The sequence below is a fragment of the Anopheles marshallii genome, chromosome X, assembly GCF_943734725.1.
Source record: "Anopheles marshallii chromosome X, idAnoMarsDA_429_01, whole genome shotgun sequence".
Taxonomy (NCBI): domain Eukaryota; kingdom Metazoa; phylum Arthropoda; class Insecta; order Diptera; family Culicidae; genus Anopheles; species Anopheles marshallii.
This window is the reverse complement of record NC_071325.1, coordinates 3,940,772-3,966,819: the sequence shown is the minus strand read 5'-3', so window position 1 is coordinate 3,966,819 and position 26,048 is coordinate 3,940,772. Positions and strand designations below refer to the sequence as shown.

The window sequence follows — 26,048 nt, the reverse complement described above, 5'->3', positions numbered from 1 at the left end:
ATTTGCCAGGAAGAACCTCACGCAAAGGGTGTTAACCGATGATGGAGAGCCCTTAAACGTTTGGACAGCTCGGGACAGAGGCCGCCCGAACCACTAGAACCCGCTGCACCGCAACTGCCCCGGTCCCGGGGAAATTGCGCCCGAATGATGATTCCCAGCCACATCCGCCGGCAGGTTCGTCCCTGCCGTCGTGGGTCAGTTTTGATGAGCCATAATCAGAACCCATCACGGACCGAAGGATTCATGCTGCCATCTCTGCCGCCGCTGGGCGGATTAATTGATTTTTTATTCAAATTAAGGTAGCAACGTAACTTCCCCGTCGATTGACGGTGACGTTCTAGGGGGAGGAAAGTTCCCGGCACGTGACACACGGTGGCCAGATTTTTCACACGTTTTGTGTAATTTTAACGATGAAAATGAATGTGATTTCATGAGCGATAAATGTTAGAAAACCCGTGAGAGCGAGAAAGAAGTGTAACAAAAACGAAAGAGAATTTATAGTATTGCAGAAAACTTTTACAAATACTTTTAGCATAATTTGTAAAGTGTAAGTGTCTATCGGTGTTTGCCTATGAAAATGATTCAGAGTTGTGAGGTACTTAATTAGATGTTTTCGGAAGTGTCATACGGATCACAAGTGGAGTTTCAAAACATTAAAAAATCTCTAAGGTATCAAGATCTCTTGGAATTCAAGCCTGTTAAGCATCTACAATCAGAACTTTAGATGAGCATACAGGTACAGATACCGGAAATTGTTCTAGTAAGGTCCGTCCACGTATGTTCTACAGGCGCTGATCCTAATTCATCATAAATCTTCCAGGGTTCTTCAGTTTTTATTTAATTTTATAAGAAACAGCCAGGCCGTATTGCCAATTCTTCAGCATTATCGTAATAACAGCGATCCATATTCATATTCAAGTCCAGTAAACTATTAGGAAATACCTCCAAACGACTTGTATTATTAATTAAACGATTTATTTTCTTCCATCACACGATCAACATAAAGTTTCAGTCTCTATAAGCATGCTTGCACCGACCGACCACCGATAGGTGGCCGTACTGGCCGCATTGTGTAAGAATGGTTCCCCTCACCATGTGGTGCCCAGCAATCTCATCGCGATGAGACACTGATCCTTTCCGATGCCTGCCGCTTGTAAATGTGGGGAATGAAAAAGGAAAGTACACCGCACCCCACCAGCAGCAGGCCGGATATCCAGAACGTTAGCTCACAGTGCGTATCGAGCAGGAAGCCGACCAGATTGGATCCCACGATGCTGCCGAGTCTTCCAAACATTAGCGAGATGCAAACGGCCATGGCACTGTTGGAAGGAAGATGGTTAAGCGTGTGTAAGGCGTATTTGGCGACAGTGGGTATCTTACCGTATATTCGTCGGGAACAGGTCAACCGCGCAGGCATTGACGACACTGATGGAAAAGCCGCACGTCAGCAGTATCACGTAGAACCAGATAGCCAGCAGCGGCAGATCGATATACGCGATCAGTATGCCACAGGTGCCGCAGAGGGCAAAGACAAACACCAGGATCGGTAGCCGCCCGACCGCGTTGATGATGAGACCGATGACGGCGAACCCGATCGCATAGATCGCTTCCAGCACGAACGAATGCTCGTAGGCGGAGATGTCCAGCTTCTGGTGGCAGACGTCCGGCCGCACCGTACCGTTGGCCCGCGTCACCAGCTCCCGTATATCGACACGCGTCGCATAGACCGCATTGCAGACGGTGGTCCGCTCCACACCCTTACCCTGCTGCTCCGCGATCCGGTTCAGTATGTCCGGGAAAAACATGTACATCCCGCTGGAGGTGAGAAAAATCCCAAACTGCAGCACACAGATGATGGCGGTGCGCTTCCGGTACGTGCCCATAAACAGCGGTGCCGTCTGATGCCACATCTGCCGCAGCAGCGTGCCAACACTCTTGCTGTTGGCGGCCTCCGCCCGCCGAGCCTTCGTCTGGTCCGCCTCCGTTTCCGGCAGTACGCCGGTCAGCACCAGCGGTGGGTCACGCCTGCTTGCGTTCCACCGGTATAGACCGTGCAGTACCGCAACCGTTTCCGGCTCTCGGCCGCGTGACAGCAGGTACTTGGGGCTTTCCGGCATCCGGAGCAGTGCCAGCGCGCTGGCGAAGCTCGGCAGTGCGCACACCACCAGAAACAGGCGCCACGGTCGGTAGATGACGTTCAGCACCGGGATGGTAAACTCCCACTCCTGGTTGATGATGGACCAGGCGATCAGTGGCAGCAGTAGCGACCCGACGCCATACACAAACGAGGCACCCATTATCGCACGGGAGCAGTGCCGTTTGCCGTGAAACTCGCCCAGGTACGCGTAAATGGTGGCGGATGGGCCAGAAATGCTGGACCCGAAACAACACGTCAGCAAATAGTCGGTAGTCCGCTTGCCTGCATTAGCCGCATACTTACAAAAATCCCGTCAAGAATCGCATCACCGTGATCACCCAGAAGTTGGTGGTAAGGCTGGAAAGGGCCGACGAGGCAAAGGCGAGCAGGAGCGTCGGCACGATGATCGCCCGCCGGCCACGCGTGTCCGCCAAAAACCCCCACAGGTGCGAGCTGCAGATAATCCCCGCAAACGAGATGGCGCTCAGGACGCCCTTCTCCTTCGTCGTCAGCAGCAGATCGCATTCGGCCACCGGCAGCACGTAGCTGATGCCGAGCGTCTCCAACACTACCGCCGCCAGGATGGTGCCCGAAATGGCGATCAGATACATATTGTACACCCCGAACTCTGTCGACCGAGTAAGGTTGGAATTGATTAGAAGCGATGGGTGTTGAGTGTTGCGCGTGATGGTCGTTGCACTCACTTGTCATCGAGAATGCCTCTTCCAGGCTTACGGGCCGTTGCGGTGAGGCATCCTTCGATTCTAGCGAAGGAAAGAGAAAAAGAGCACCCGGTTATGGTGAGTTGTTTGCCGACGCCCTCAATAATGTCCATTACGTGTAACTGAAGCCTCCATCACTCCGCTGTTAGGTGTCTGTGGTGGCCTAACAGACAATCAAACCACGAGCTTATCAAATCGATGGATGCCTTATTCCGAACCCAAAACTGCACTGGCATGGTTTTGTAGGTGTCATCGCTTTATATTCCGCGTTGCAGGAACAGAATTACCCACCTCCGCCGTGCACGGTCTCTATAGTGGCTGTAAATCTTCATGTATTTCCTCGTCTATTCACGATAGGGCAACATCGCATGCTCAGGCGCGCGTTCGATAAGCACCAACTACAATTTGCCAACCAGTTGACCTAACAACAAGATCGCTCCGCTACAACTGTATCACAATCTCGTGGGGGGGCCTTGTGTTGGCTAGTCGCAGACACCTAATCTCCCGTCATCCCTCGGGCAAGAAACACTGGCAGGCGATACCCGTGAATGTTCGCGCAGTGTGTCACGGTGTGATACCGTAGGAACACGACAACGTTGCTACTAGACGGCTGTACATACAGCGCAGCCCCATTTTTCATAGGAATCAGCCGCAGATGAGTAGGCAAACATGAATAAATTAGACCACGTGTAGCTGAAGGACAACTAGCGCGCGCTCATTGAAGTGATGCTACAACGGCGTAAGGAGCTGTAAGATGTATCTACCCAATGCGGTAAACAAAACTACTCGGATAAACATTATGTGAACCTTTTGGGGCAGAACAAACACCGCAACAAGATACTTGAAATGGAAGAAATTGGAACTGATGGAACTGATTCGGATTTATGAAACTGGATGAATCTTTGAGCTGAATGAATGAAACTGAATCTCTGTTTCCAATTAGAAATCATTGAAGATTTATGGCCTACGCTACGTCCGTCATGTATCCAACCCCTCATCAGCTCCGCTTTAGATCTTCAAGGGGTACGATCCGCCATTCACGGTCCTGAGGATTTATGAATCTTTTGAGAGTCGATTCCTGATTTGAATGACTCCTTTCTAACGATTCATGTGAATGACTCTTCTCAAAAGTCAATTAAGCACAAGCAACAGTGCTTCTTAACGTAATAACTGTTTCACGTTTCAATCAACTGTTGAATTTGAAATTCAAATGTTTCACCAGCGGAGAACAGATACAGTAGAATCTCGTACGTTTTACTAGACATAAATTTTCTTGATAATTTACGTAGATTAGTAAATAACGAAATAGAGCTAGAGATTTCGTTGTTTGTAACTCTATCCAATGTAAAGATATTGTACAGGGTAGACAAAAAAATAAGAATTAATACATTTTGGTAAAAAATATGACGATTGTTTCTAATGAAACATGTTTTTTTTTATTCCAGAGGAACGGCCAGCTCGTATTGCTTATTAATTAAACAGGTTGGAATTACAAAAATTGCCTATTGCTTCCCAAAAAAATATTCCGACTCATTCAATTGAGACTCTACTGTCGCTACTGCTCAAGCCGAACTTTTCTGAGGATAGAGCGTGTGTCTGGCTTGAAGCCTGCTGGCTCGTTCTCATATGCAATTTTTATTTTCACGACACACCCTACCCAGCCAGTCGAATTCCGTGAAATACCCTTAATTTACCGGCTAATTTAAGGGTAAATTAAGGGAAAAACAGTCGTTAATTTACACTTTCGAGCAGTTATGACATGTCTACATTGGGTCTTTGAGGCCGATTTTCCCTTTGTTTATCGCTTAATTAAACGCTAAATTAAGGGAAAATCTATCACTGCGCCTACACCACGAGTAGAGTAAATGATGGTCAACGTTTTGAAACCATTTTAAATGCATGAAATGCCTCCACAACACACGAGCGAATGATAGATCCTGGCGAAGCAAACTGCTCGAATAGGTAAATTGACAGCGCGCTGTCTCCGCTGTGTTCGAAATCTGTCGAGCAACCGGGCGAAACTCGAAATCGAGAGCGAAAATGAAAGAAAAACAACAAGAACAAGCTGTCAAATGAAATTTCTGAAAATCACTTTCTTCTTCTTTTTCGTGGCGGAAAGGGCAAAAACTTCGAGTCACGGCAGCACACACGTCCATGAGGTAAACGCGACGGTAGGGCTTGCGCCTGTTATTTTCTTGTTAAATAAGTACGGCAGCTGCAGCACGAGCAAACCATTATAACAGCTCTTACTCAGCCTAAAATCAGTTTGTTGGGTGGTTTGGAAAATTTGTGCATTAGTTTTGGCTGGTTCTGGGTGTCCCCGTGTGTGTGCGTGTGTGTCGGGGAGCCGCATATTGGCTGACGTATTGTAAAGCCCATCCAAAAAATCTGCATTTCGGTGCGAAACTAGCGCATCATCACAGCGGTTCCATCATACGGCAAAACGAGTTGGGCTGTAAATCTACGGCACGAGCGAAAGGTTAGAGCACTTTGTCTAGCAAAAAAGACCGCCCCACACCAACATGAAAATCACACTGAAAACACTGAAGCAGCAGACGTTCTTCGTCGAGGTGGACGTCGAAAAGGACACAGTGAAAACTCTGAAAGAGAAGCTGTACACCGAGAGCGAGCTAGCGTACCCGGTCGACAGGCAGCGATTGATCTATCTTGGCAAAATCATGGAAGACGACCATCTGCTTAGCCAGTACAAACTCGACGATAAGAAGTTTATCGTGGTAATGAGCAAAAAGCCCTCGCCAGCCGCTGACGAACCGGCCGAGGGTGAGGCGACCGAACCGAAAAAGGAAACGGCACCGGCCCCGAAACAGGCGGACACAAAGGTAGAGGGCGACAGTACCGATCCGCCGTCCAGCAGTGCCAGCAAACCGTCCACGTCCACACCATCACAATCTGCCCCATCAACCGCCGACGATCAAAAGACAGCAGCGCCGAAGGATAGCACCACCAGCAGTACGGAGTCCAAGCCGGCAAACCCATCAACTGATGCCGTACCGGAAGAGATGCAAGTAAACATTCAAAGGCTAAAAGGTACGCAGGGGAGGGGTTTGGGAAATTACGCCCTGACCTCATTTTTTCTTCTATATTCCTATACTAATAATTTCTCACCTTGGTTCGCATCTTCATCACCACCACCACTACAGAGATGGGTTACTCGGAACAAAGCGCCAGACTTGCGCTGGAAATTTGCGCCAACATTCCGGATCGTGCCGTTGAGTACCTGCTGTCGGAGATGGGCGGTGGTAGTGATGTGTCCTTTGCGTTGGCCGCTGCTCAGCAACAACAACAAGAGCAGCAGGGTGTACCAACCGGTGCGGCACCAGCAGGCGATGCCAACCCGCTCGACTTCCTGCGCAACAATCCGGTGTTCGAAAACATGAAGCGTATACTGCGCGATGATCCACTAATGCTCCCGCACTTGATGCGCCGGATGCAGGAAAGCAATCCGGTACTGCTGAGCATCATTGCCGAGCATCAGGACGAGTTTCTCGCCATGATCAACGAGGGTTCGGCACCGATGTCTCACGATATGGAGGATATTGCGTCCGCAATGATAAACAGCCTAACGCCGTCCGATATGGACGCGATCGAGCGACTGAAGGCGCTCGGCTATCCGGAGCATCTCGTCATACAGGCGTACATTGCGTGCGAGCGCGATGAGTATGATGCGGCCATGTTTCTCGTCACACAAACGCTGGACGATGAAGAGTAGATGAACAACGCCGCACCAACAAACACTCACACATGCACCATTTCGCTGCGCGTCACACACAAGACACAAAACACACGCATCTTTCCCGCATTTTAGGCTTCCCATTTTCCGCGCCTCTCATTTTCTTCCCTTAGTGTGGCGATGTAACACGAACAAAAGGGCAGCAAATGTAAAGTGGCGAGTGTGAAAATGCTGCATAGTATGAAGCTTTTCTTTAAGTTTGTTGTTTGAAACACTTTGCCACAAAAACAAACATTAAAGAAGCTGTACCATAAAATATTAACCATACATTCAAAATTCCCTCTTACCGGATAAAGCATTGTAATTTAAAGATGTGTATGTGTGCGTGCGCGTTGCTGGTGTTTACATTTTTCACTTTCCCCTATTTTATATTATTATGTAGTGACTTTTTTTTATCTGGCGGTGCATCCGACGTGACTCTGTGCAGCACGATGGATTATTTGCTACAAAAAAGGTCGAACCGAACCGCTTTAACGCGCGCACCCATGACACCCCACCCACCCGCGAAAGGTCGAGAACATGGCAGGGAAATGCATCAGACGACAGGCACAGTAAGGAGGTTTTTTTTTGTAAAGATAGTAACACGTGGTGGAACGGCTTCCTCGCATCAAAACACATGCGGCGCGTAGAGGACTCGGTGAGAACAGCAAAATAGAAGGTGGTGGGTGCCGTATATTGAACGGGTGCGCATATCGGTTACATTGAAAGGCGCGTTTTTTCCCTGTATTGTTCATACTTTGGAAAACAAACACCCTCCCCCAAGTGGAACCAAATCTCTCTTGTAATGCAAACAAAACTACAAGCAACTTCTGGTGTTTATGTTAATAATAAAACCGAATTCTGGACCATCCAAATGGTTTTATGTAGTTGAGAAGCGGTTTGAAGTACCTTAATGCACAACCATACGAAAGGAACACACTTAAAGACTAACCTCTTTACCATTAGGAGTCACACAGAGCCTCAACTATTCTATTGCAAGGTAAAACTAAGAGTGTATTGTAAGTTCAAGCGCTACGCACTTAATGAATTACATCTGTTTTAGGTCATCGATACGTTTGGAGGAGGAACTCGCGATCAAACCGGAATGAACTTCTTGACTATCCATTTTTTACCGGAAGCAATCGCAAACGCCTACGATTTGATATGTACTGTCCTAATGCGTGAGGGGATTGAACCTAAAGCCCAGAGACGACAAGCTAGACGGGTCTAATAGTGCCAAGAACCGTGACCGGAGGGTCCCCTTCTACGACAATACGTGCATTGTACATTCGATGCGCTTGTTTTGTAACCAAAAGCTCGGTTACACGACGCTCTTTTTTTTGTTGCTCGTTTCGTTTAATACACCAAACTGAGCTAGATGAGTGGAATGAGGAAGAAAAATAAATGCTTGATCATGTTCTTCCGTTGCAAGAAGCACATAACAACACACAAAAAGTACATCTCAACGGAGACCGAGGTTGATGAAGTTGCCGTATAAGAGAAGAACCGTTCAGGCGTGGCGGTCTTGAAAATTTGCTGTACACAACCGTGAAGAAGTTGTCCACCGGTTGAATCAAGCACTATGGGGACAGCGTTGAAATGTGCTATGGTTAGGGTTTTGCACATGTTTTGGAGGAAGGGATTGACATTTTTGGTTCACAATCGTGTTTCATCTTCATGTTTGCTTGTTTTGAGCCAAGTGCGGAATTTCCAAGAGCACGCCAAAGAACGGTCCAAACGGTGGAACGAATAGTCAATAGATTTGTGTGGCGTGATCGCATCACATTGTAGGAATTGGGGAAGAACCTCCAGAAGAATATAGGCGCGACGAGCTTTTTTTTTTGTTGAGGAAAGGAAGCGGGACCACTTCCTTTCTCTGCCGGCTATATTTAAGGCCAGCGTCTGACGATGCCCACGGTCAGTTGGCGCGCGGATTATTCGGTGAGAATAGTGAATACTCCCGCGGGTTCGTGAAGTGAGTCACAAAGCAATATGGCTGCTAGAAACTGGAAGTGTTTGATGCCTATCTGGCAGATGCTACTTGCGGTGATGGTACTCTCCGGTCTGTACCAGGATGCTGGTGCCTATCCGTATGCGGATGATTTCCCGTACCAAGTGCATGGTCGTCCGGTGTCTGTGTCGTCCGGAACTGGTAGTAACGGTGTGAAGAAATTGCTGAGTGGCACCACGAAGGGTGCGAGCGGTGAAGGTGGCAGTGATGCGCGGGACCACCGTAAGGAGCACGCGTACGATGAGGCGGGCAGCATTGGGTCGGCGTCCGACGCGGTACGCTACCATCAACTCGACAATCAACTGGACGGCCACCGGGTGCTGGATGCGAGCAAGGGCAGCACGGTGGACAAGGTGAAACATTTGGCCGGGGAGAATTTTGAGGCGGATAAATCACACAACCGGAAGCACATCAAGTCTGGGTTTAGCAACTCGTATCATAAGGACGAGAGCGGCAGCAAGAGTTCGTACTATGAAGATTCGGACGATCACGGTGGGAAGCAGGTGTATGATAACCGGCACAATCAGCGCAACGATTATGCGGATAAGCTGTACAGCCAGGATCGGCGCAACGACTATCTGCGGGACCATTACGATGATCGTGCGTCTGGTAGTGAGCTGCTCGGTGCACACAACTATCGACGCGTTGGTGCGCACGATCGCGGTAAGTAGTAGTGCAAAATGACCGCATTAAACTTAATTCGTAGCGATTTTGTCTAATCGTTGGTTATTCCTTTACGCGAAAGGATCAACTGTGGGTGAAAATAAGTTTAATGAACCGAGTAATACATATAACTACGTGGAGAATATATTAAGCAATAGTTTCAACTTTCTTCCCATAAAAAAGGTAACAATTATGGACATCGCGACGGATACGCACACAACGATCACAATGATCAGCACTACGGTACGGCCTCCTACGGTGGGTACGACTACTATCAACCGGGTGCCAACTATCACCACTACGACGATCTGTACCGTAGACGATCGTATTACAATCCACGGCCAACGTTTGCTACCGCACCGTTGCAACCGGCACCGATCACGATTTACGAAGACCCGCGCGACTACGCACCATACCCGGTCGCACCGTATCCGGTGCGTGAGGTACGCGACGGATCGGCCGTACTGAGTAGAGACGAACACTACAACCCAGACCCGGCCAGCTCATTCGGTCAACGTCGACGACTCATCTACAGACCCAGCCCAGCTGCACCATTGGCAATGCCGCACGGTTACGGACGTTATTGATAGCCGTTATTCCCTCGGTCAGGTTAAAAAAGTATCCCTCATGTAAGCGACCATACGACGCACGATGTAAACGCGTCGTCACTAATTTATTTTACCTGTCTTTTTATGCTAAAGCGAGCAGACAGCCAGTAATAACACATTGATAACACTTTATCGATGAAATGAGAAATAAAGTTAAATGTCTATTACAAAACAAACGTTTCGGGAGGCATCGAAAGGGGTTGTAGGTTGATTGCTGATACAGTCTTTTACCGAGTTACGCGAATAATGCGTGCCAGAGGAATTCGTGTACCTCGAATTCCCTGTATAATATTGTTTATATTTAGTATTTCTTGAGCGATTTCTGTTTGCCATGATACGAAATACATTATTGATATTTTTACGATTATTTCGATAATTAGAGGAAATTTTTACCAAAATCAACGTTTTTAATGGGGCGTTCTTCACACGAACGGATCGGACCAAAATCCCATCCGGGCCAATCCTCCGTAGCAAGGACTGACTATCCGGCTACGTGGTAAAATAAGTCGATACGGCCAGGCCATTCTAACGAAAAAAAAACCTTTTTTAATACCAAAATGTGACGTATTTTTTGGAAAATTTTAAATTTGACAAATACAAACGACAAACAATACAAATTCCACACACAAAATTACACAAATTGACAAAATTTTGGGATTCGCGTAACTCGAATCCGCGTAACTCGTGAAAAGACTACAACGAAAATGCAGCGTGCCCATAGCGTTTGATCGAGGAAATGAGGATGTTGTTTAAGATGCGGTTAGTCGAGCTTTAATCTCGTCGATGAACTTCTCCAGAGAAAGTTCCTCTTCTTTGCGGGTGGCAATTTCTCGTAGCTTTACTACACCACGGGACAGTTCACCATCACCGAGCACGATCGCGTACGGGATTTGGTACTCTTCGCAGTGCTGCAGCTGGGCAAGCAGTTTCGGGTTTAGCTTGTACGGATGTTCCGCCTGTGGGTGAAGAGAACAATTTTGAAGTATTCTTTGTCTCATCTAAAATTGGCAATGGATAGCTTGTTCGATATACTATACAGTCAATCCTATCGTAACGAGCTCAATATTGATTCCGCGTCTATCCTCAACACATGTCATTAACTCAGTAAGTTAGTTCTTCGAGGTTAAGCGAAAACCCGTCTAAAGGGGTACTCGTTATGATGGGATTGATCATATTCGTATCTATTAATAGCAACTAGTTCCACTCACCTTAATACCTGCAGCCCAAAGTTTGTTAAGAATTTCTAGTCGCTTCAAGTGCAGTCCTTTGTGGGCAGAAATTACATACACCTGCGTCTCGTTGGTGCGCGTTTTGGCGGCGGACCGTGATTCCATGATGGAGAACAGACGCTCCACACCGATCGACACTCCGACACACGGGACCTGCTTTCTCTTCGGGTTAAACATGCCCACCAAGTTATCGTATCGGCCGCCACCGGCCACCGAACCGACTGTTATTTCCTCATCGTTACCACCGCTACCGAGCAGTACCGCCTCATATATTACACCGGTATAGTAATCGAGCCCTCGGGCCAGGCTGAGATCAAACGAGACCCTGTCCGCCACCTGGAAGATGTCACAGTACTGCAGTAACAGCCGCATATCCTCCAGACCTTCCATTGCGCTCGGGATCTTCTTCAGCTTTTCATCCTCCGCCAGCCGATCGACCAGCTCCGGACCACCGTGCAACGTGACGTACTCTCCGATCCGATCGACCGTCTCCTCCGTCAGACCCTTCTCCTCAATCATCTCGCGCTTCACCTCGTCCCAGGGCGTTTTGTCCAGCTTGTCGACTGACGAGCAGGCGGTGCGGAACTTCTCTGCCGGTACACCGCACGCCTCAAACATACCGTCGAGCAGCTTCCGGTGGTTTAGCTTTACCACAAACTCCCCGACGCCCACCTCGGACAGAATTTCGCTCACCACCTTCACGCACTCCGCATCCGGCAGCATCGGGTCATACGTGCCGGCTATGTCGAAATCGCACTGGTAGAACTCCCGGTAACGGCCGCGCGTTATCTGCGGATTGTCCCGCCGGTACACCTTCGCGATGTGGTAGCGCTTGATGTTAAACACGTTGCCCATACCGACGTACCGGGCAAACGGGACGGTGAGATCGTACCGCAAGGCCAATATCTCACCGCCCTGATCCTTCAAGTCGTAGATCAGCTTCGAGTCCTCACCGTACTTGCCGGTGAGCACCTCCTTCAGTTCGAACACGGGCGTATCGATGGTTTCTGCACCATGTTTGCGAAACACACGAACCACCTGATCGAGTACCCGCTGCCTGAGTGCCATTGCTTCCGGACCATAGTCCCGGGTACCTTTCGGTGTTTTCAGTGAGAGGTTCCGGTTGGCAGGGGACGATTCATTTCCACCCGGAGACTTCGGTACTGCTGAATCTCCCCCATCTTCCACAGTGCATTGCTTCAGCTGTTCTTTGAGTGCTAACAGCTTTTGTACCTCTTCGTTGATCTGTGAAGTTAAGCAAAAAAGAGCGGCATTAAATTCAACCCATTTTTGGAACAATATATTCGTTCGTCAGGTGTTTGCATCGAATGCCGAAATGTCGAATACAGTACGCTTTCCCCACTTTTCACATTCACACAAACATACACACACAGACCTGTGCGAGACGATGCTGGGCCTTTTCTTCTTCTGTACGGTTCGTTTGTATCGTGCTGGCCACAAACGTGGAACTCCTGGCGTTGGAAAACTGACGAAGAATCCGAAAACTACCCGTAACTCCCAGCTGCACGAAGCTGAACCGTAATTGTCGTAGTATCATTGTGTAACTGGGTTCCCTTTCCTAACCCACACAAGAGTAATTTGCGCTTGCTTTTTGCCGTTGTGCGGGGGATCCAACTTTTTGCAACCAATTTTCAGCTGTTCGTTTCATCCATTCACTTTTCCACTTATTTGTTTCGATTGTTTCCTCTTTTTGACGGTTTCTTCACGGGCCTTACCGCAATGCAACGTAGGTGAGTGAAAGCTTTACTGCATTGGAGAACAATTCCGAGCCATATTTATTCCTTGTGTTGGTTAATATCCGTATAATGCAACTTGTTTTTGTGTGGGGTGGAATGATGTAGATGAATGATGGAAAACGGGGTAGTAGCGATTTTCCAAACACAAACACACTGCGGAAGGTGCAACTTGATCGCACTATGTCGTGTCGCAAATCCCACGTGAAAAATAGTCACCAAATAACAGACTGATTTGGTAATTGGGGAATGTTTGCGAAAAAAACCTACTATTCAAAAAACCGAGGGCCGTTTTATACAATATATGCAAAACTGGTTAATGTTAAACCAAATAATTGCACGTTACACTCAGGCTGTTTCATTTACCTTCGCCTTGTCCTTTGTGCTGGCCGATTTTAGCTTACGCACGACATCTCCCTGGGCGGTGATGGCAGCTTCCAATTTATCCTTTTCCGTCATTGTTGCACTGCACTCTTGCCACCGGAAGTTGTTGAGGATCTAAACGACCCAATTGGGAGAAGAAAATCACGAACCACAGATACACGCAGGTTACACCGGAGTGGAAAATGTGAATGATTCGCAGTTATATCGCTGGAAACTTATAAGCTAGCATATTTCCCTTCTACCTTTGGTGGGCCCCTTCCCTTTTCCTGTCCCACCTATCTGCACGCCGGGAAGCTTGCTGGCATACACGTTGCAACCCTGCCCGGTCAACAGCCGTGTTTGACAGTTGCGGTCCGGGTGTTTGACATTTGTTCTGCTGTCAGCTGATTCAAACTTTGCTGGACCCAAACAATGGAGAAATCGATGATATCAATAAAAAATAAAAATAAGCAGCTGCAAAGGCATGTTGGGTGTGCAAAAAAGTTATCGCTTTTTGTAATTATTAATCTAGCCATTACATCGGTATCAAGTAGTTGCACTTTATTTTCTGCTGTTTGAGTAAACTTCTTTGAAAAGAGGGAGTGAGGGTTTTGATGTGTCCGCCAGAATATCCAAAATGTTGGATCACTGGTCCTGCTTTGGAAAAAGCAGCGTAATAAATTTATTCAATTGTTTGGTGCTTTCCACTTCGCTATTCCGTTTTAAATGATTTGTTGTTTATAAGCCCAATTTTGGTACAATTTCTTCATAAAAATGTTTCAAAAGGAACCTCACCTACTGCTGGAATCGTAAATTACCAAATTGCAGTGACGTTGCTGTACACCTAATATCTTCTTTGAAAAAACTGAGACACTTGCGCTTCAAGGCGGCTCCGGTATATATTTGGAGTCTGAATTTGGGAGAAAAACGCAATTTTTCGTTCTTGTTGTGACTGTGATTTTTCTGTAAAAACAGGTTTTAGTGTCCAATACCGTCCCCTTTTGCATACAGAAAGGAGTGTTTTGTAGATGACACTAGAAAAGCGGAATATTCTATTTTCCTGAAACGCCATTCCCCGTGTTGCCACAGTGTAGGAATCATAGCCCTTTTTTAAACCTCGGTATGCTGTTCACAATCAACCAAAACACCTGTCAAGTAATGTTATCGTATTACAAATAATGTAATCTTACCTCTAATCGTATTTTTAACATAGTGAGTTTGTATTGTGCATTGTCGAGACGAAAGTGCAAGTTCCTTTTTTTTTACTTGTGTTCTTACTTTCAGCTAGTATAACAAAAGAAAAAAAACATACAACTACTAGTCGGGAAATGGGTAGCCAGGCATCCAGTATTTCGCAGAAAATTCTTCCGGCCGATGCGGTCGATTCGTTACAGTTTGAGTTCAAGAAACAGGTACACATCTTCTCCGAAATTAACAATCTCGCGTATGAGGACTTTCAAAAGTGTCTCGCCGATTTAAACCGACTGTAAGTAGCGGTGGTGAATGATTCATCTTTGTCTAATGATTTGATAGACAGGACTAACGTTGAATGTACGTTTTCTTTACTGCAGCTCACGCAAATGTCTCGATCCGAACGGGAAGCAACTGGTATTTGCCGTGAAGAAAGGTTCAGACAACTCCATCCTCTGGAAGCGCACCGTACGCATCGCGTGCGTCAAGATTGATCCAGAAACGAAGAAGATCGACTGCTTCAAGTTACTGACGCTGCAGCAGTTCCTGCAGGTATTTCGCACATTCCAAACGAACCTGCACGCTATGGTGACGGTCGAGAGCCAGCGAATACATAGCCCCGGGGCGAGCCCGTCCAAAACCAGCGGCGGCAGTGCTGCTGGTCCGGACTCACCGTCCAACGCGAGTATCAGCGAACTGTCGCCCAACAATGCCGGCACAACCGAACAGCGGCCCGGTCCAAGCGAGACTCACACAAAGCAGCCGGAAACTTCATCTGCTCCACTGTCCACATCCTCCTCGTCGTTATCCTCCGCAAACGTGTCGAGTGCGTTTGTGTTTCCGGAGTGTACGACTGCATCGATACTGATGGCACAGGTCGACTCGATTACGTCCGTCGATCCGGACGGTGAGCATAATGAGTGCTGCATCTGTCTCGAACGTAAACCGGAAGTGTCGCTACCCTGTGCGCACAGCTACTGTATGCCGTGCATCGAACAATGGAACATCCACCAGAAAACGTGCCCAATCTGTGACGAGGTGCTGGCCAGCACCGATGACACCTGGGTCCTATCGGAAATGCCCGAAGCGGACGAAGTGAGCGAAGAGATTTGTGCCACTCTGCTGAAGCTGTCGAACGAAGCGAATGGGAGCGACGAGAGTGATAAGAATTGGTTGCGCCGAATGTTGGATTTGTGATTTGCTTGCCGAGAGCTCCAACGGAATGGAAGTGGACCTAACTTTTGAGGTTCTACACCCGGTTTATAGAAATTTCCTTGAGCATACAATGCTCGCTACGTTACATTTGGTAATTTTTACATTTCATTTTTTCGATATTCGGAAACATATTATGCTCACTGTGTTTTAGCAACTATAAGTACACTTACGTTGCCCTTATTGGATGCCATTGTTTAGAGAGCTTCATACGCTACTTCCAAGGCAAAACACAATCACGAGACCTAGCCCGCGGCTAGAGCGTCTTTTATTATCGTTTCTTTGAACCTCGCGTTTAAACCTTTAAACCTGATCGTGATGCACGTGAGATAAAAAAAATACAGATAAAAGTTATTAACTATTAATGATCCCAAAAGTTTCATCCAAGGACAAAGGGACATCGCGCCCGTTAGGTATTGGAATCTGAATTTTTACAACAAACTATTTCTTCCTGATATGTTTACGCGTAACGGTTCAATATATAACAAGACTTCACAAGCGAAGTGAAACAAAACTGATACACAACAGGTTTCTTTTGTATGTTTCTCTTTTATTTTACTCCAAATCAATATATCGTGTCACTGAAATTGAATGTCTTGGACAAAAATACGTAAATAAAGTTATGCAAACGTAAACAGTAACGAAACTACTAACACGCGTTTAATGTTTTGGAAAACAATATTCGTAAAGCAAAACAAAAATGCACATTGTCTAAAATGGGTATTTTCGAATCACACACACGTTCCAAAAATAATTGTATTATAAGAGAAAGATAAAAACAAATTAAAACAAAACACGAGAAATGAAACTTGGTAGCACACTTCACCCCTCCGATTAATGATGCAGTACGAGAATTTTGGAGATCAGTGCACATGATTATGTTTTGCAGATTTTTTTTTTCGTATATTGCGCTTCTTGGCTTAACGACCTACTGGGACATGCCTACCTAGACTTAATTTTACCACGCAACCGGATAGACAGCTCTAGCTACGGGGGGGAAACGGCCCGGATGCGATTTTTGAGCAGCTGTCTACAATTTAAATCGATGTTGAAAATAGATGTCCATGCCTTATATATTTGGCTTTGTATAAACCCATAGCTGATTAGATCAGTCCTGCGTATGGGAGGCACAACGGTTAAGTGTTCGAGATTTTAAGCAAATCTGATCGTTAGTTGCCTAATTCGTTGAGGCTACAATCGATCACACACAGTAATGGTAATGGAAACGATGAGCTTAATTAAGGGGAGATATTCACTTCAGTAGCTCGGGAAGAAAAAAAGATAATTTCCGTGTTATCTCGTTCTTTGCCAAGCTGTAGGAATCCTCTAAAAAATTCACATTCGGGGACCTTAGTCAATCAATCCAAAATCGCAGCCTATCTGGTGGTAGATGCATCAACGCCATTACCCCATATTAGTTTGGACCTATCCTGTTCCTGCAGGCCGTCCTTTGGGGCTATAACATTAAAAAGCTTTTGTGGTACCTACTGGGTTCTTTGCCGTCTAAATCCATCGAAATTCTATGGGTTGTGTTGAATTGTGTAAAATTCCCTGATGTTAGTTTTAATATCAGGATCAGTTCTTAGTTCGTGACTTTTTTCAGGTATTCATTAAACCACCTCAAGTTACGGTAAAATATTCGAATATTTCGTACGAGTTGGTTGAAAATCTCCCCTTAAGTGACGTATAAAATGTGTATTAAAACCAACGTGATACGTGCTTCTTCTTTAGTGGCACAACAACTTCAAAGAGTCTAGGTCTGCCATTTCTGATTTTGTTAGACAAAATTAACCCGTAGCTGGATGGTCAATCCTGCGTACGGAGGATTGGTCCGGGTGGGATTTTTTACCGGGGCCCTGTCATGTGAAATCGCTACATCACCGCGGCTCATCACAATGTGGTACACGCGGGACTCTTTCAACACCGTGAAAATTGTTCTAGGCAAATTTCATAGAGCACCATCCGAATTCGGGTGAACGCGACGCTGAACGTGAATATCTTACCCTTAACCCTTGATGGTCACAATTTAAGATACTGTGCTCACTTCACTATATGTTTTCTCCGCTCTATTGGCGGTGAGTGTTTGCACATGAGAGTCTTGGCAAGAGTTAAGAAGGGAAGACAAAAAGCAAGGAAGGAGGGAACCGCTTCCCCCCTGTCTGCGTGTGTAAATTGCTAAACTATTTTCATTTCAACAGATCTTCGAAATCTTCTCCTTACCTGATCACGGACGAATTGCAATATGCATATTCGTGCATGATACACCTCGTCTACTTCTTCTTCGGTGCAGAACCTTTCTTTTTCCCTAGTTTGCGTCGCTTCTCCTCCTCTTCCATGCGCATATCCTCCAAATCCTCAAGCAGCCCTATCTTCTTACTAATATACTCTTCACGCATCTGTTGCGCGTACGATGACTCCATATTATCGTCATCATCATCATAGCAGTCATCCCTGTACCGTGATTTATCATACCCGAAGATGTCCTTTATCGCAGACGAATAGTCCTCCTCACAATCATCATCGTCGATAAAATCGTCCATCTCGCTATCGTACTCACTGTCGCTGTCGATAATGCGCCGCTTCTTGTGCGTCGGTCGCCCACCAGTCTGTGGCATCCCTGAGTCTCGTCGCTTGATCGATCGCTGCACATCCGGTGGTGGGAATTGGCGCGTTTGCGTTACCAGTTCGGGTGGTGGACGTTTGGTCGGTGCAGTAGATCGCTGGTTCACAGCCGGTAGTTGCTTACCGTTGGATGATGGCTTCGTTGAAATAGTTCCACCCGTAGGTCGACCGGCCGCGGGGCCCAATTTCCCATTAGTTACTGATGATTTTTGAACTGCAGGCGAGACCGTTTTACCATTTAGCGGTGTGGAGGATGGTACAGACGATTTTTGAGGCATGCTCGTCGTACCGGATGTTTGTGTTGGCTGCTTGGTGGAGGTTCGCACTGCGGTGGTCGATGATACCATCGCTGGTGTAGAGGTAGTCTTTTGGATACCGCTTCCGGTGGGTTTCGTAGCACCAGCAGAGGGTTTCACTTTTGGCTCTGGTGTTGGTAATGGCGCTGTCTTTGCTACAACCTGTTTTTCAGCGTTCGACACGTTTTTGGGTGGGTCCGCATCAGTACGCTTGGGGATTTTGAACACGGTGCGAGAGTTACTTGTCGATCCTGCCGATGAAACGGTGGTTGGGGGTTTCTTTGCAGACACGGAAGTAGCCGGCAGGGGTGGAATCCCCGGCAGCTTGCCGGCCGCACGTAGCACATCCAAACGCGCCAAACGTCGCTGCTTCTCCTCCTCGGACAAACTTTCGTTTTGCTTTATCTTGTCCCGCAGTCGCTTCATTTCCATGAATGCTTTCCGTTCCTCGTACTCCTTCCTTTCTTTGCTCGTCAGTGGCCGATCATCTTGGCGCTTCTTTGCGGCACCCACCTCAACTTTTATCGGTTCGAACTGCTTCGTTTCAGCGATTTTAAGCAAAGTGGAGAAGTTGGGCGGCGGTGGTACGTTCGGTTTGCGCACTACGCGACGTTCCTCGTTCGGACCGGTCTTCGTTTGCTTCGGATCGTCCCGTTTCGTCGGTGGCTTTGTTTCCGTCATCGCACCAACCGCACCGGTGCTGATCCGATCGTCACCACCATCCGCCTTGGAAACGCGTGACTTTCTGCTACGTGGTGCATGTTGCTCTTCCTGTTCCTTTACGATCGCGTTCTTCACGCGCGCCTTTGCCCGTGCCAGTTCCTCGCTGGACATGCAACGCTTTTTCGCCTCGGAAAACATCGACTCGGCTGGTATGTTCTTGTACTTATCCATCATCTTCTCGTAATACTGTGAAGCGACCGCGGACGTGTAACCGTAATCATCCTCGAGACTCTCGGTGCCGAGCGCACATTCCTGCGCATCGTTCGCATCGTCCAGCACCGACTTATTCGCCGACTTGATCACCTTCAGCATCTTTTCGATCTTTTTCTTACCTTTGCCACCGCGCTTGGCCATCAGCTCCTGTGCCTTTAGGTGCTTTTCCGCCGCCGCCAGCCGTTCCTCTTCATCCTTTTTGGCGAGAAACTTTTTAATGTTCTCCGACAAGACTTTCTTCTCTGGGGTAACCTTTGTCGTGGGGGTTGCACTGGTTGTCTGTGAGCGTCCCTGGATGAATGAAAAGAAGGCACATTTGTAACTTATTGCTTTCTGGATTGTTCTGGAAATGCTTTCCAGTCTTTCAGCCCGTAACCCAAAACAAGAATCGGAACAGACGGAATTTGTAACACTTCCGGGTAACTGAATTGCATGACGGCATTTAAAACAAACCTCCCGGTTATTGTCTACTTACCCCTTTCGATGTCTTTGCACTTTCGGCATTTTGCTTGGCAATATTCAATATGTTGTGGTAATCCATCTTTTCGATCTTTTTCCAACCACCTGTAGTTACTGCTGCTTAGATCAAAAGCAAATAGCAACGCACACAACTCACACGCTGATACATTCGCTAAAAGCAAAGAACGCAAAATAACGTGCCGGTCATTTGTAACTAAATGCAGACACCAAGCACACCGTCTGTTTAGATGGTTAACACATTCATTCTGTTTTGCATGGATCTGCCTGCAAGTCAGGTTAAGGAAAGAGATATTTCTCCCGCACCGCGGATACGGTCCAATACATGTATGCAATCGGATAATCACACGGTTCTGTTACGTTTAGTTTCTAAAGCCGATAATGATATTCAAATTATTGGTATAATTTTTTTTCCATCAACGACAGTTAGCTATTTCTCACAAAAGAGCTTTTATTTACCTCTAGCACAACTCGGTTGGCTGTCGCGAAACATTGGACAATGGGACAAACCTGTTGGACATTTAAGGAATATGTATATTCAACAAATTTATTTTTAACCAAAAAAACAATGTTCTTCATATCTTTTATTTAATATAATATATGATTCGAGGTGTGTCATTTGTTCTATACAGTAGATAAAAAGTTATTGTCGCGATTAAAATTATGATTTGGTGTCCACCTGACGTCCCACAATGCATTGTCATCTTCGTATAATTTGTATTTTCATCAATAAATCATTTATGTTTCTATGATATTGTATTACAGTTGATGAAAATGGGTGGTAAAGTTGGACAACAATCTCAATCAACAAATTTCACCTGTTTAAACAAAATCTACGGTGATTAATGATTAAAATAATAAGACTGAACAGTGGTTCAATCGAACGCCGATTATCCGGGTGCCTGCATCGCCGTTGACGGAAGAAATAAAAAATCCAATTTTTTGGGTAAAAATTTGCGCAAATTCTAAAACGCAACTACAGTTTCTTTAGCAACACAGACACAGTAAAAAAAGTTATTCATTATTTAAAAAAAAACATTACCCCGAATATAAAAAGAAGACGTGTTCCGTGCGATAATCCGTGTTTTCTTGTTCGGCTCCCGTCGATTCCTGGTGAGCACGGATAATCGATGTGCTACTGTACATCATTCGGCTGTAATCAAAACGAAGCTGTCACTTTCCTGAGCAGTGGAAGGTAAATAAATGGAAAACTTCGTAGCATCATACGTACGAAAACCTGAGGAAAATTAGCAAGGAGCGCATCTTGTTGCTGCTAAAAGTTAGTGGGAAATTCTTTGCAATTATATCCATATTTTCCGTTGCAAATTGGAGAACCGTCATAAACAGCCTGATAGAGTGCGGATGGCTTCCTCACAAAAGTATTTGTCGATTTTCTTGTAGGAATTTCCTGCCTGGATTGTGTTTCCTGTGTTGCAAGAAAGACATGAAAATGGCGATGAATAGAAACGTATCAATAATTTTAGAAATGCCCAAAAGACATGAGCTGGAAAATGATCAGGACAGTAGAACAGGTAAGCGGTGTTTTGTATTTACTGCCTACCACGGAATCAGCTTTATGTTCTCATTTTACTGCCAAATCAGATACGGACGAAGCGAGCGAATGTGAGATGGTGGCCGGCTCGGCTAATCAGCCGCACAGCGTGGACGAGCGGCTTGAAATAAAGGAACAGATGTACCAGGATAAGCTCGCCAATCTGTTGAGCCAGCTGGAGCTGTGCAAACAGCGCAAACATCCGGAATATTTGAAAACAGTGGAGCGTCTTAAGAGCGAGCTAGACGATCGTTTACTGTTAAACGAGGTGGAACGTGACTATTTGCTGGAGTGTGCCGAGCGGGACTGTATCCTGGAGAAGGCGGCTGCCGAGAAGGAGTACGAGGAGAAGAAGGCCGAGCTGATTGAAAATGTGATCGCCGATCTAGAGGATCAGAAAAAGATGATTGAGCACGAGTTCGCGACGATGGAGTTGAACGGGGATTCGATCGATGTGAAGCCCACGGTTACGCGGAAGTTGCGCCGCCGGCCGAATGAACCACTACCTGTGCCGGAAAAGCGTCGTAAGCCCACCACAAACCAGCTAACGTTTCTGTTGGATGATAAGGAAATTGAGCACGATTTGAAGCTGATCGCAAGGGGCAAACCACCGAGCTCCGGGAACCGTGCGACCCAGCACGCCATCAATGAAGGTGCGAGCGGTAGCGGTAGTTCGGGTTCGCAGGGTAGGGCTGGTTCCACCAACACCGGTACCAATCCGGCCGACCAAAATGGTTCCCAGGCGGAGGGCTACGGCAGCGGAACTACTTCCACCGTATGTGTTCCGGTGTTGTGGGCGTGCGCGCCATATCATAATGTGTGGTGAATTCATATAATCTTCTCTTTTTTTTCCTCCCACTCGTGTTTAGGGGCAGGGATCGGGTGGCCAATCGAGCCAGCAACAGCTGGCGGACACGCGAATCGAGGACGGAAAGCTGTGGTACGAGCGGCGCTGGTTCCATCGCGGCCAACCGGTACACGTAGAGGGCCGGGACATTTCACGCTTTTCGGCCAACATTTCCGCGATCGGCATTGAGGCGATCTGCGTGAAGAAAACAACCGACGGCCAGAAGGTGCGCATCTTTCTGTCGCACTTGCGCCGCGGCAAGGTGTCTATAAAGCGTCGAGCAAATTAATGCTTTGACACACAATATACGTTTTACGTATTGTAAGCGGAGTAACTTTCACGGAGTGTGAAAACAAATTTCACGGAGCGTAATTTAAATAGTTCAATCGATACACTTATCGACTAGTTTTTTTAAACATGGATATTAAGCTATGTATTAGAGTATGAGGGGTATAAGGTCGAACTTATCATCATTATATAGAATCTTAGAATTAAGGAAAGCTTGCAAGCTGAACCTGATGTAAATTTATAGTTAGTAAAGGTTCGAGATTCTATCCTTACAGAGGGAGATATTAATCGTTGAAGTAACCAGTTTGCTAGCGAGTAATTGTAATGTACAAATATACTGATGATACTAGATGTTTGAAATGAAGCTGCGAATTTTATTTAAATCCTCCCCTTTACAGGGTCTAGCGATAGATAATAAGTGGTGGGGCACGCCACGCTGGTCTCTTGCACGAAAACCAATGCTTGCTTAGATCGTTGTCAAACCGACACGATGAACAGACCACCAACATTGTGGCCGGCGCCCAGGTAGCATTTATCTTTATTATAGTCTTTTCCCTTTTTTTATTGAAATGTAACTTATTTTTTGGAAAATTTGATAACTACGAACTGTCAAAACATTGGGATTCGCGTAGTTCGGGCCACAATTTTGGCGGTCTTTTCATCGTGCCGGCTTGAGAACGATCTAGCGTGTGGTTCGTCTTAGGCAGAATTCTCCGAACCGTCGGCTGGAGCAAGTTAACATTTTCTTGCGTTGTAAGTAAAGTGCGATGCAATAGAAATACAATGGCCTCCATTGTAATTGCTTGTTACATGGGTCGCCATTCATTTTGTTCCGGGTATTTTAATTTCAATTTCTTTTCAATGAATTTGTTGAAAGTAACACTAACAATCAGGCACAGCTTCAGGACGCCATGACTCCAGACGGTCTCCAGCGTGTGATTGTGGAAACTCTTCCACAAGCCGACTCAAAGCCAAAGCGACAGTATGCTTCCGACATACTGAATGAGGAGAATTCGTCGTCGAGTTACGACGCCGCTTCCGATAGCGACGAACTAAACCAACAAATAGCAACGGACAAAGTTGGTTCAATTGCAAAAACTGTGAGTGTTGCCATTTGAAAGCGAATTATTGTTTACTGATTTGAATTATTTTCTTCTTTCAGGATGCGGAAGATGATTTACAGTCGGACGGTGATTCCTTAGAAGTACAATTTTCGTCGGAGGTAGACAATTTATCGTGGGACGACGATTCGTCTTTGGATGACGATTCGTCTTTGGACGACGATTCGTCTTTGGACGACATTTCTCTGGAGGTAAATTATGCATCTTCTGAGGATGAGGATGGGCAGATATATTAAGCCGAATATGTGGTAGCGGGAGACAACTAGTAAGATGATGGATTTTACATACTTCCAAGATTAGACCACAGCGAGCCTATGATCAAACCGTAGTTGATAGCGTGATTAATGTATAAATTACAACTCGGTACAAATAAACTGAAAACTTCATGAATTTTCATGTAGCATACACAAGAGGAAGTACGGTAAGCTGAATAGGCTTCAGAAAATGTCTCCACAAAGACCAGCTTGTCCAGATGCGTACTTCATAGATTACAACATGGACGAAGCCATTTTTGAAATTTCATGTAGTAGCTAGTGTTGCAGCGAATTGAACGTTATTGATTCGGTTTTTGTACACGTCCTAGCATGTGAAGACCGGCGCCACTACCAATACTCCACCGGCCCGGTGTTTAACCCGAATATGTTTAACTGGTCTATAACATTAAGAAATTACATTTACGATGACGTTAAAGATATCACATAAGTTGTGCCCACCAACATTTGGCTTGCGAAACCTATTCACCAATTTAAGGAACATTCGATATGCGATACGGATGATCGGTAACAGCGAGCATTATTCTAGTTGTGGAAATTGACCACTTGCAATGTTTTCATTGCAAACTACGCAATGCGAAAAAAAAAGAAAGATTAGGTGCGAACCACACCATGGGTGGCACACAGCACGACGGTGGTTTGTTTCACTCTTTTTGGTTTGATTGAAGTTTTGCGATGATTTTGATGGAAGACAGCTTCCGTTTTTCGTGAACGATTATGTTCACGCCGAAGAGCACTTTTGCACGAAGGTAAGCGCGAGAAAGGAAATATTGTTATGCATTACATGCCACGTTTAACCCCACAGGAACAAAGTAACGCCATAAGGAGTTAGATTTCTGCCAGTTCGTCTTGCCTTTATTAATCGAAGAATGTTTTACTCTGTCTTACTTAACATACAAGGAAAAAAAACACAATTCCTACAATAAGGTATGTGAAAAAGAGAAATTTTGTAACGATCGCACGATGATAGATGATAGAGTAGCACGGTTGGTGGTAATAGTGTTAAACATTAGCCATACACAACGCGTTATACCAGCTACTATATGCTTGAAATTTTGCGTTTTGCGCACTCACGGGGATCTGTTCATGCTCCCACGGAATAAAAACAGCGCATCCTTCGATGCAAATACAGTTAAAGACGAACTAGTCGAAGATTGATTGTTGTTGGGATGTTGTGTGTAGAGGCAGCATTTACATACGATTACCGCGACCGAATCCACCACGCTGAAAACAGTCAACAATCAAAAACAGGGAATCGTATGAGTGGATTTATTTCGGTGTAACAACAGGGGTATTGTGCTACTTACGTATTCTAGCTCGCCGGCACCGACACCGACGTCACCCTTCTTGTCAGCTGGAGCCGCCTGCTGCATGCGCCTGTACGCCTGTCTATCCTCGCCAGTCTTCGGACCTTCCGGACGGGGTCCAGCCTGGGTTCGGGCACGTTGCGGTTCCGAACGGGCCGCTCGCTTCAACGTCGACGGAACGATTTCGGCCGGCAGATGCAGGTAGGCCCGCAGATACTCAATGCCCTCGTTGGTTAGATACCAGTAGTAGTGGCGCCAGGCGAACTGCTCCTTCACGAAGTTCTTCGACTTGAGCGATTGCATCGTCTTGATTACGTGCAGGTTCGGGATGTTCTCTAGCTCCGGGTGCTTCGGAGCATAGAAATCTTTCTGTGCTACCAGCACACCCTCCTTGAAGAGGTACTCGTAGATGGCGACACGATGTGCTTTTGGCATGAACATCTGCAACGACAGTAAGAAAATCACACACACAGCGGTATATGAGTAACCGGAAAACACAAAGCAGATTGGGAGACCATTTTCCAATTTTTCGCTACGGAACAACAGTTTCACACTCGGAAAAACACCCACGCACACACACACACAAGAGACCGCATACACGGTTCCCTAAGCATTCAGACGCTTCTCTCTGTGGTGCTGGCGGCGGTTAAGCTATCCAAACTTTACACACAAACTCTCCACTCATCTGTACAATGGAAAACAGTCCGTTA

At 46.3% G+C, this 26,048-nt stretch overlaps 8 protein-coding genes across 8 annotated transcripts; 4 read left to right on the top strand and 4 right to left on the bottom strand.

Annotated features, from left to right (window-relative positions):
* Window positions 1–1,111: 1,111 nt before the first annotated feature.
* LOC128715758 (synaptic vesicle glycoprotein 2B-like) lies at window positions 1,112–2,920 on the bottom strand (the record flags this gene model as incomplete). Its single annotated transcript, XM_053810711.1, has 4 exons — window positions 1,112–1,319; window positions 1,381–2,373; window positions 2,441–2,765; window positions 2,842–2,920. Coding segments are annotated over 4 exons (1,605 nt in total), but the record flags the coding sequence as incomplete, so codon positions are not given.
* Window positions 2,921–5,381: 2,461 nt separating this feature from the next.
* LOC128713870 (UV excision repair protein RAD23 homolog B-like) lies at window positions 5,382–6,589 on the top strand. The gene is made up of 2 exons (XM_053808744.1): window positions 5,382–5,907; window positions 6,021–6,589. Exons 1-2 carry the CDS (start codon window positions 5,382–5,384, stop codon window positions 6,587–6,589), a joined length of 1,095 nt encoding a protein of 364 aa, XP_053664719.1.
* Window positions 6,590–8,581: 1,992 nt separating this feature from the next.
* LOC128713881 (uncharacterized) lies at window positions 8,582–9,850 on the top strand. The gene is made up of 2 exons (XM_053808756.1): window positions 8,582–9,263; window positions 9,447–9,850. Exons 1-2 carry the CDS (start codon window positions 8,582–8,584, stop codon window positions 9,848–9,850), a joined length of 1,086 nt encoding a protein of 361 aa, XP_053664731.1.
* A 770-nt stretch (window positions 9,851–10,620) lies between these two features.
* Window positions 10,621–12,661, bottom strand: LOC128713892 (histidine--tRNA ligase, cytoplasmic). The gene is made up of 3 exons (XM_053808767.1): window positions 12,497–12,661; window positions 11,080–12,345; window positions 10,621–10,827 (listed from the first exon to the last, which is right to left on the bottom strand). The coding sequence occupies exons 1-3, from the start codon at window positions 12,656–12,658 to the stop codon at window positions 10,621–10,623; spliced, it is 1,635 nt and encodes a 544-aa protein (XP_053664742.1). The 5' UTR covers window positions 12,659–12,661.
* A 1,884-nt stretch (window positions 12,662–14,545) lies between these two features.
* On the top strand, window positions 14,546–15,605 carry LOC128712654 (RING finger protein 141-like). Its single transcript, XM_053807545.1, has 2 exons — window positions 14,546–14,703; window positions 14,789–15,605. The coding sequence occupies exons 1-2, from the start codon at window positions 14,546–14,548 to the stop codon at window positions 15,603–15,605; spliced, it is 975 nt and encodes a 324-aa protein (XP_053663520.1).
* Window positions 15,606–17,890: 2,285 nt separating this feature from the next.
* Window positions 17,891–20,015, bottom strand: LOC128709342 (protein SPT2 homolog). Its single transcript, XM_053804343.1, has 2 exons — window positions 19,950–20,015; window positions 17,891–19,765 (listed from the first exon to the last, which is right to left on the bottom strand). The coding sequence occupies exons 1-2, from the start codon at window positions 20,013–20,015 to the stop codon at window positions 17,891–17,893; spliced, it is 1,941 nt and encodes a 646-aa protein (XP_053660318.1).
* A 1,422-nt stretch (window positions 20,016–21,437) lies between these two features.
* LOC128715543 (sin3 histone deacetylase corepressor complex component SDS3-like) lies at window positions 21,438–22,639 on the top strand. The gene is made up of 3 exons (XM_053810486.1): window positions 21,438–21,483; window positions 21,554–22,278; window positions 22,373–22,639. Exons 1-3 carry the CDS (start codon window positions 21,438–21,440, stop codon window positions 22,637–22,639), a joined length of 1,038 nt encoding a protein of 345 aa, XP_053666461.1.
* A 2,583-nt stretch (window positions 22,640–25,222) lies between these two features.
* Window positions 25,223–25,779, bottom strand: LOC128713582 (40S ribosomal protein S10b). Its single transcript, XM_053808445.1, has 2 exons — window positions 25,339–25,779; window positions 25,223–25,255 (listed from the first exon to the last, which is right to left on the bottom strand). Exons 1-2 carry the CDS (start codon window positions 25,777–25,779, stop codon window positions 25,223–25,225), a joined length of 474 nt encoding a protein of 157 aa, XP_053664420.1.
* Between the last annotated feature and the right edge of the window lie 269 nt (window positions 25,780–26,048).

Excerpts from the sequence above, each read along its gene's own strand:
- LOC128713892 (XM_053808767.1), bottom strand. The coding sequence starts at position 12,658 with ATGATACTACGACAATTACGGTTCAGCTTCGTGCAGCTGGGAGTTACG. Across the intron at positions 12,346-12,496 it reads CCCAGCATCGTCTCGCACAG|ATCAACGAAGAGGTACAAAA; the intron begins GTCTGTGTGTGT and ends TTAACTTCACAG. Across the intron at positions 10,828-11,079 it reads TTTGGGCTGCAGGTATTAAG|GCGGAACATCCGTACAAGCT; the intron begins GTGAGTGGAACT and ends CTTCACCCACAG.
- LOC128713881 (XM_053808756.1), top strand. The coding sequence starts at position 8,582 with ATGGCTGCTAGAAACTGGAAGTGTTTGATGCCTATCTGGCAGATGCTA. Across the intron at positions 9,264-9,446 it reads CGTTGGTGCGCACGATCGCG|GTAACAATTATGGACATCGC; the intron begins GTAAGTAGTAGT and ends CCCATAAAAAAG.
- LOC128709342 (XM_053804343.1), bottom strand. The coding sequence starts at position 20,015 with ATGGATTACCACAACATATTGAATATTGCCAAGCAAAATGCCGAAAGT. Across the intron at positions 19,766-19,949 it reads GTGCAAAGACATCGAAAGGG|GGACGCTCACAGACAACCAG; the intron begins GTAAGTAGACAA and ends TCATTCATCCAG.
- LOC128712654 (XM_053807545.1), top strand. The coding sequence starts at position 14,546 with ATGGGTAGCCAGGCATCCAGTATTTCGCAGAAAATTCTTCCGGCCGAT. Across the intron at positions 14,704-14,788 it reads CTCGCCGATTTAAACCGACT|CTCACGCAAATGTCTCGATC; the intron begins GTAAGTAGCGGT and ends TCTTTACTGCAG.
- LOC128713582 (XM_053808445.1), bottom strand. The coding sequence starts at position 25,779 with ATGTTCATGCCAAAAGCACATCGTGTCGCCATCTACGAGTACCTCTTC. Across the intron at positions 25,256-25,338 it reads GTGCCGGCGAGCTAGAATAC|CGTGGTGGATTCGGTCGCGG; the intron begins GTAAGTAGCACA and ends GACTGTTTTCAG.
- LOC128713870 (XM_053808744.1), top strand. The coding sequence starts at position 5,382 with ATGAAAATCACACTGAAAACACTGAAGCAGCAGACGTTCTTCGTCGAG. Across the intron at positions 5,908-6,020 it reads AAACATTCAAAGGCTAAAAG|AGATGGGTTACTCGGAACAA; the intron begins GTACGCAGGGGA and ends CCACCACTACAG.
- LOC128715543 (XM_053810486.1), top strand. The coding sequence starts at position 21,438 with ATGCCCAAAAGACATGAGCTGGAAAATGATCAGGACAGTAGAACAG. Across the intron at positions 21,484-21,553 it reads TGATCAGGACAGTAGAACAG|ATACGGACGAAGCGAGCGAA; the intron begins GTAAGCGGTGTT and ends CTGCCAAATCAG. Across the intron at positions 22,279-22,372 it reads GCAGCGGAACTACTTCCACC|GGGCAGGGATCGGGTGGCCA; the intron begins GTATGTGTTCCG and ends ACTCGTGTTTAG.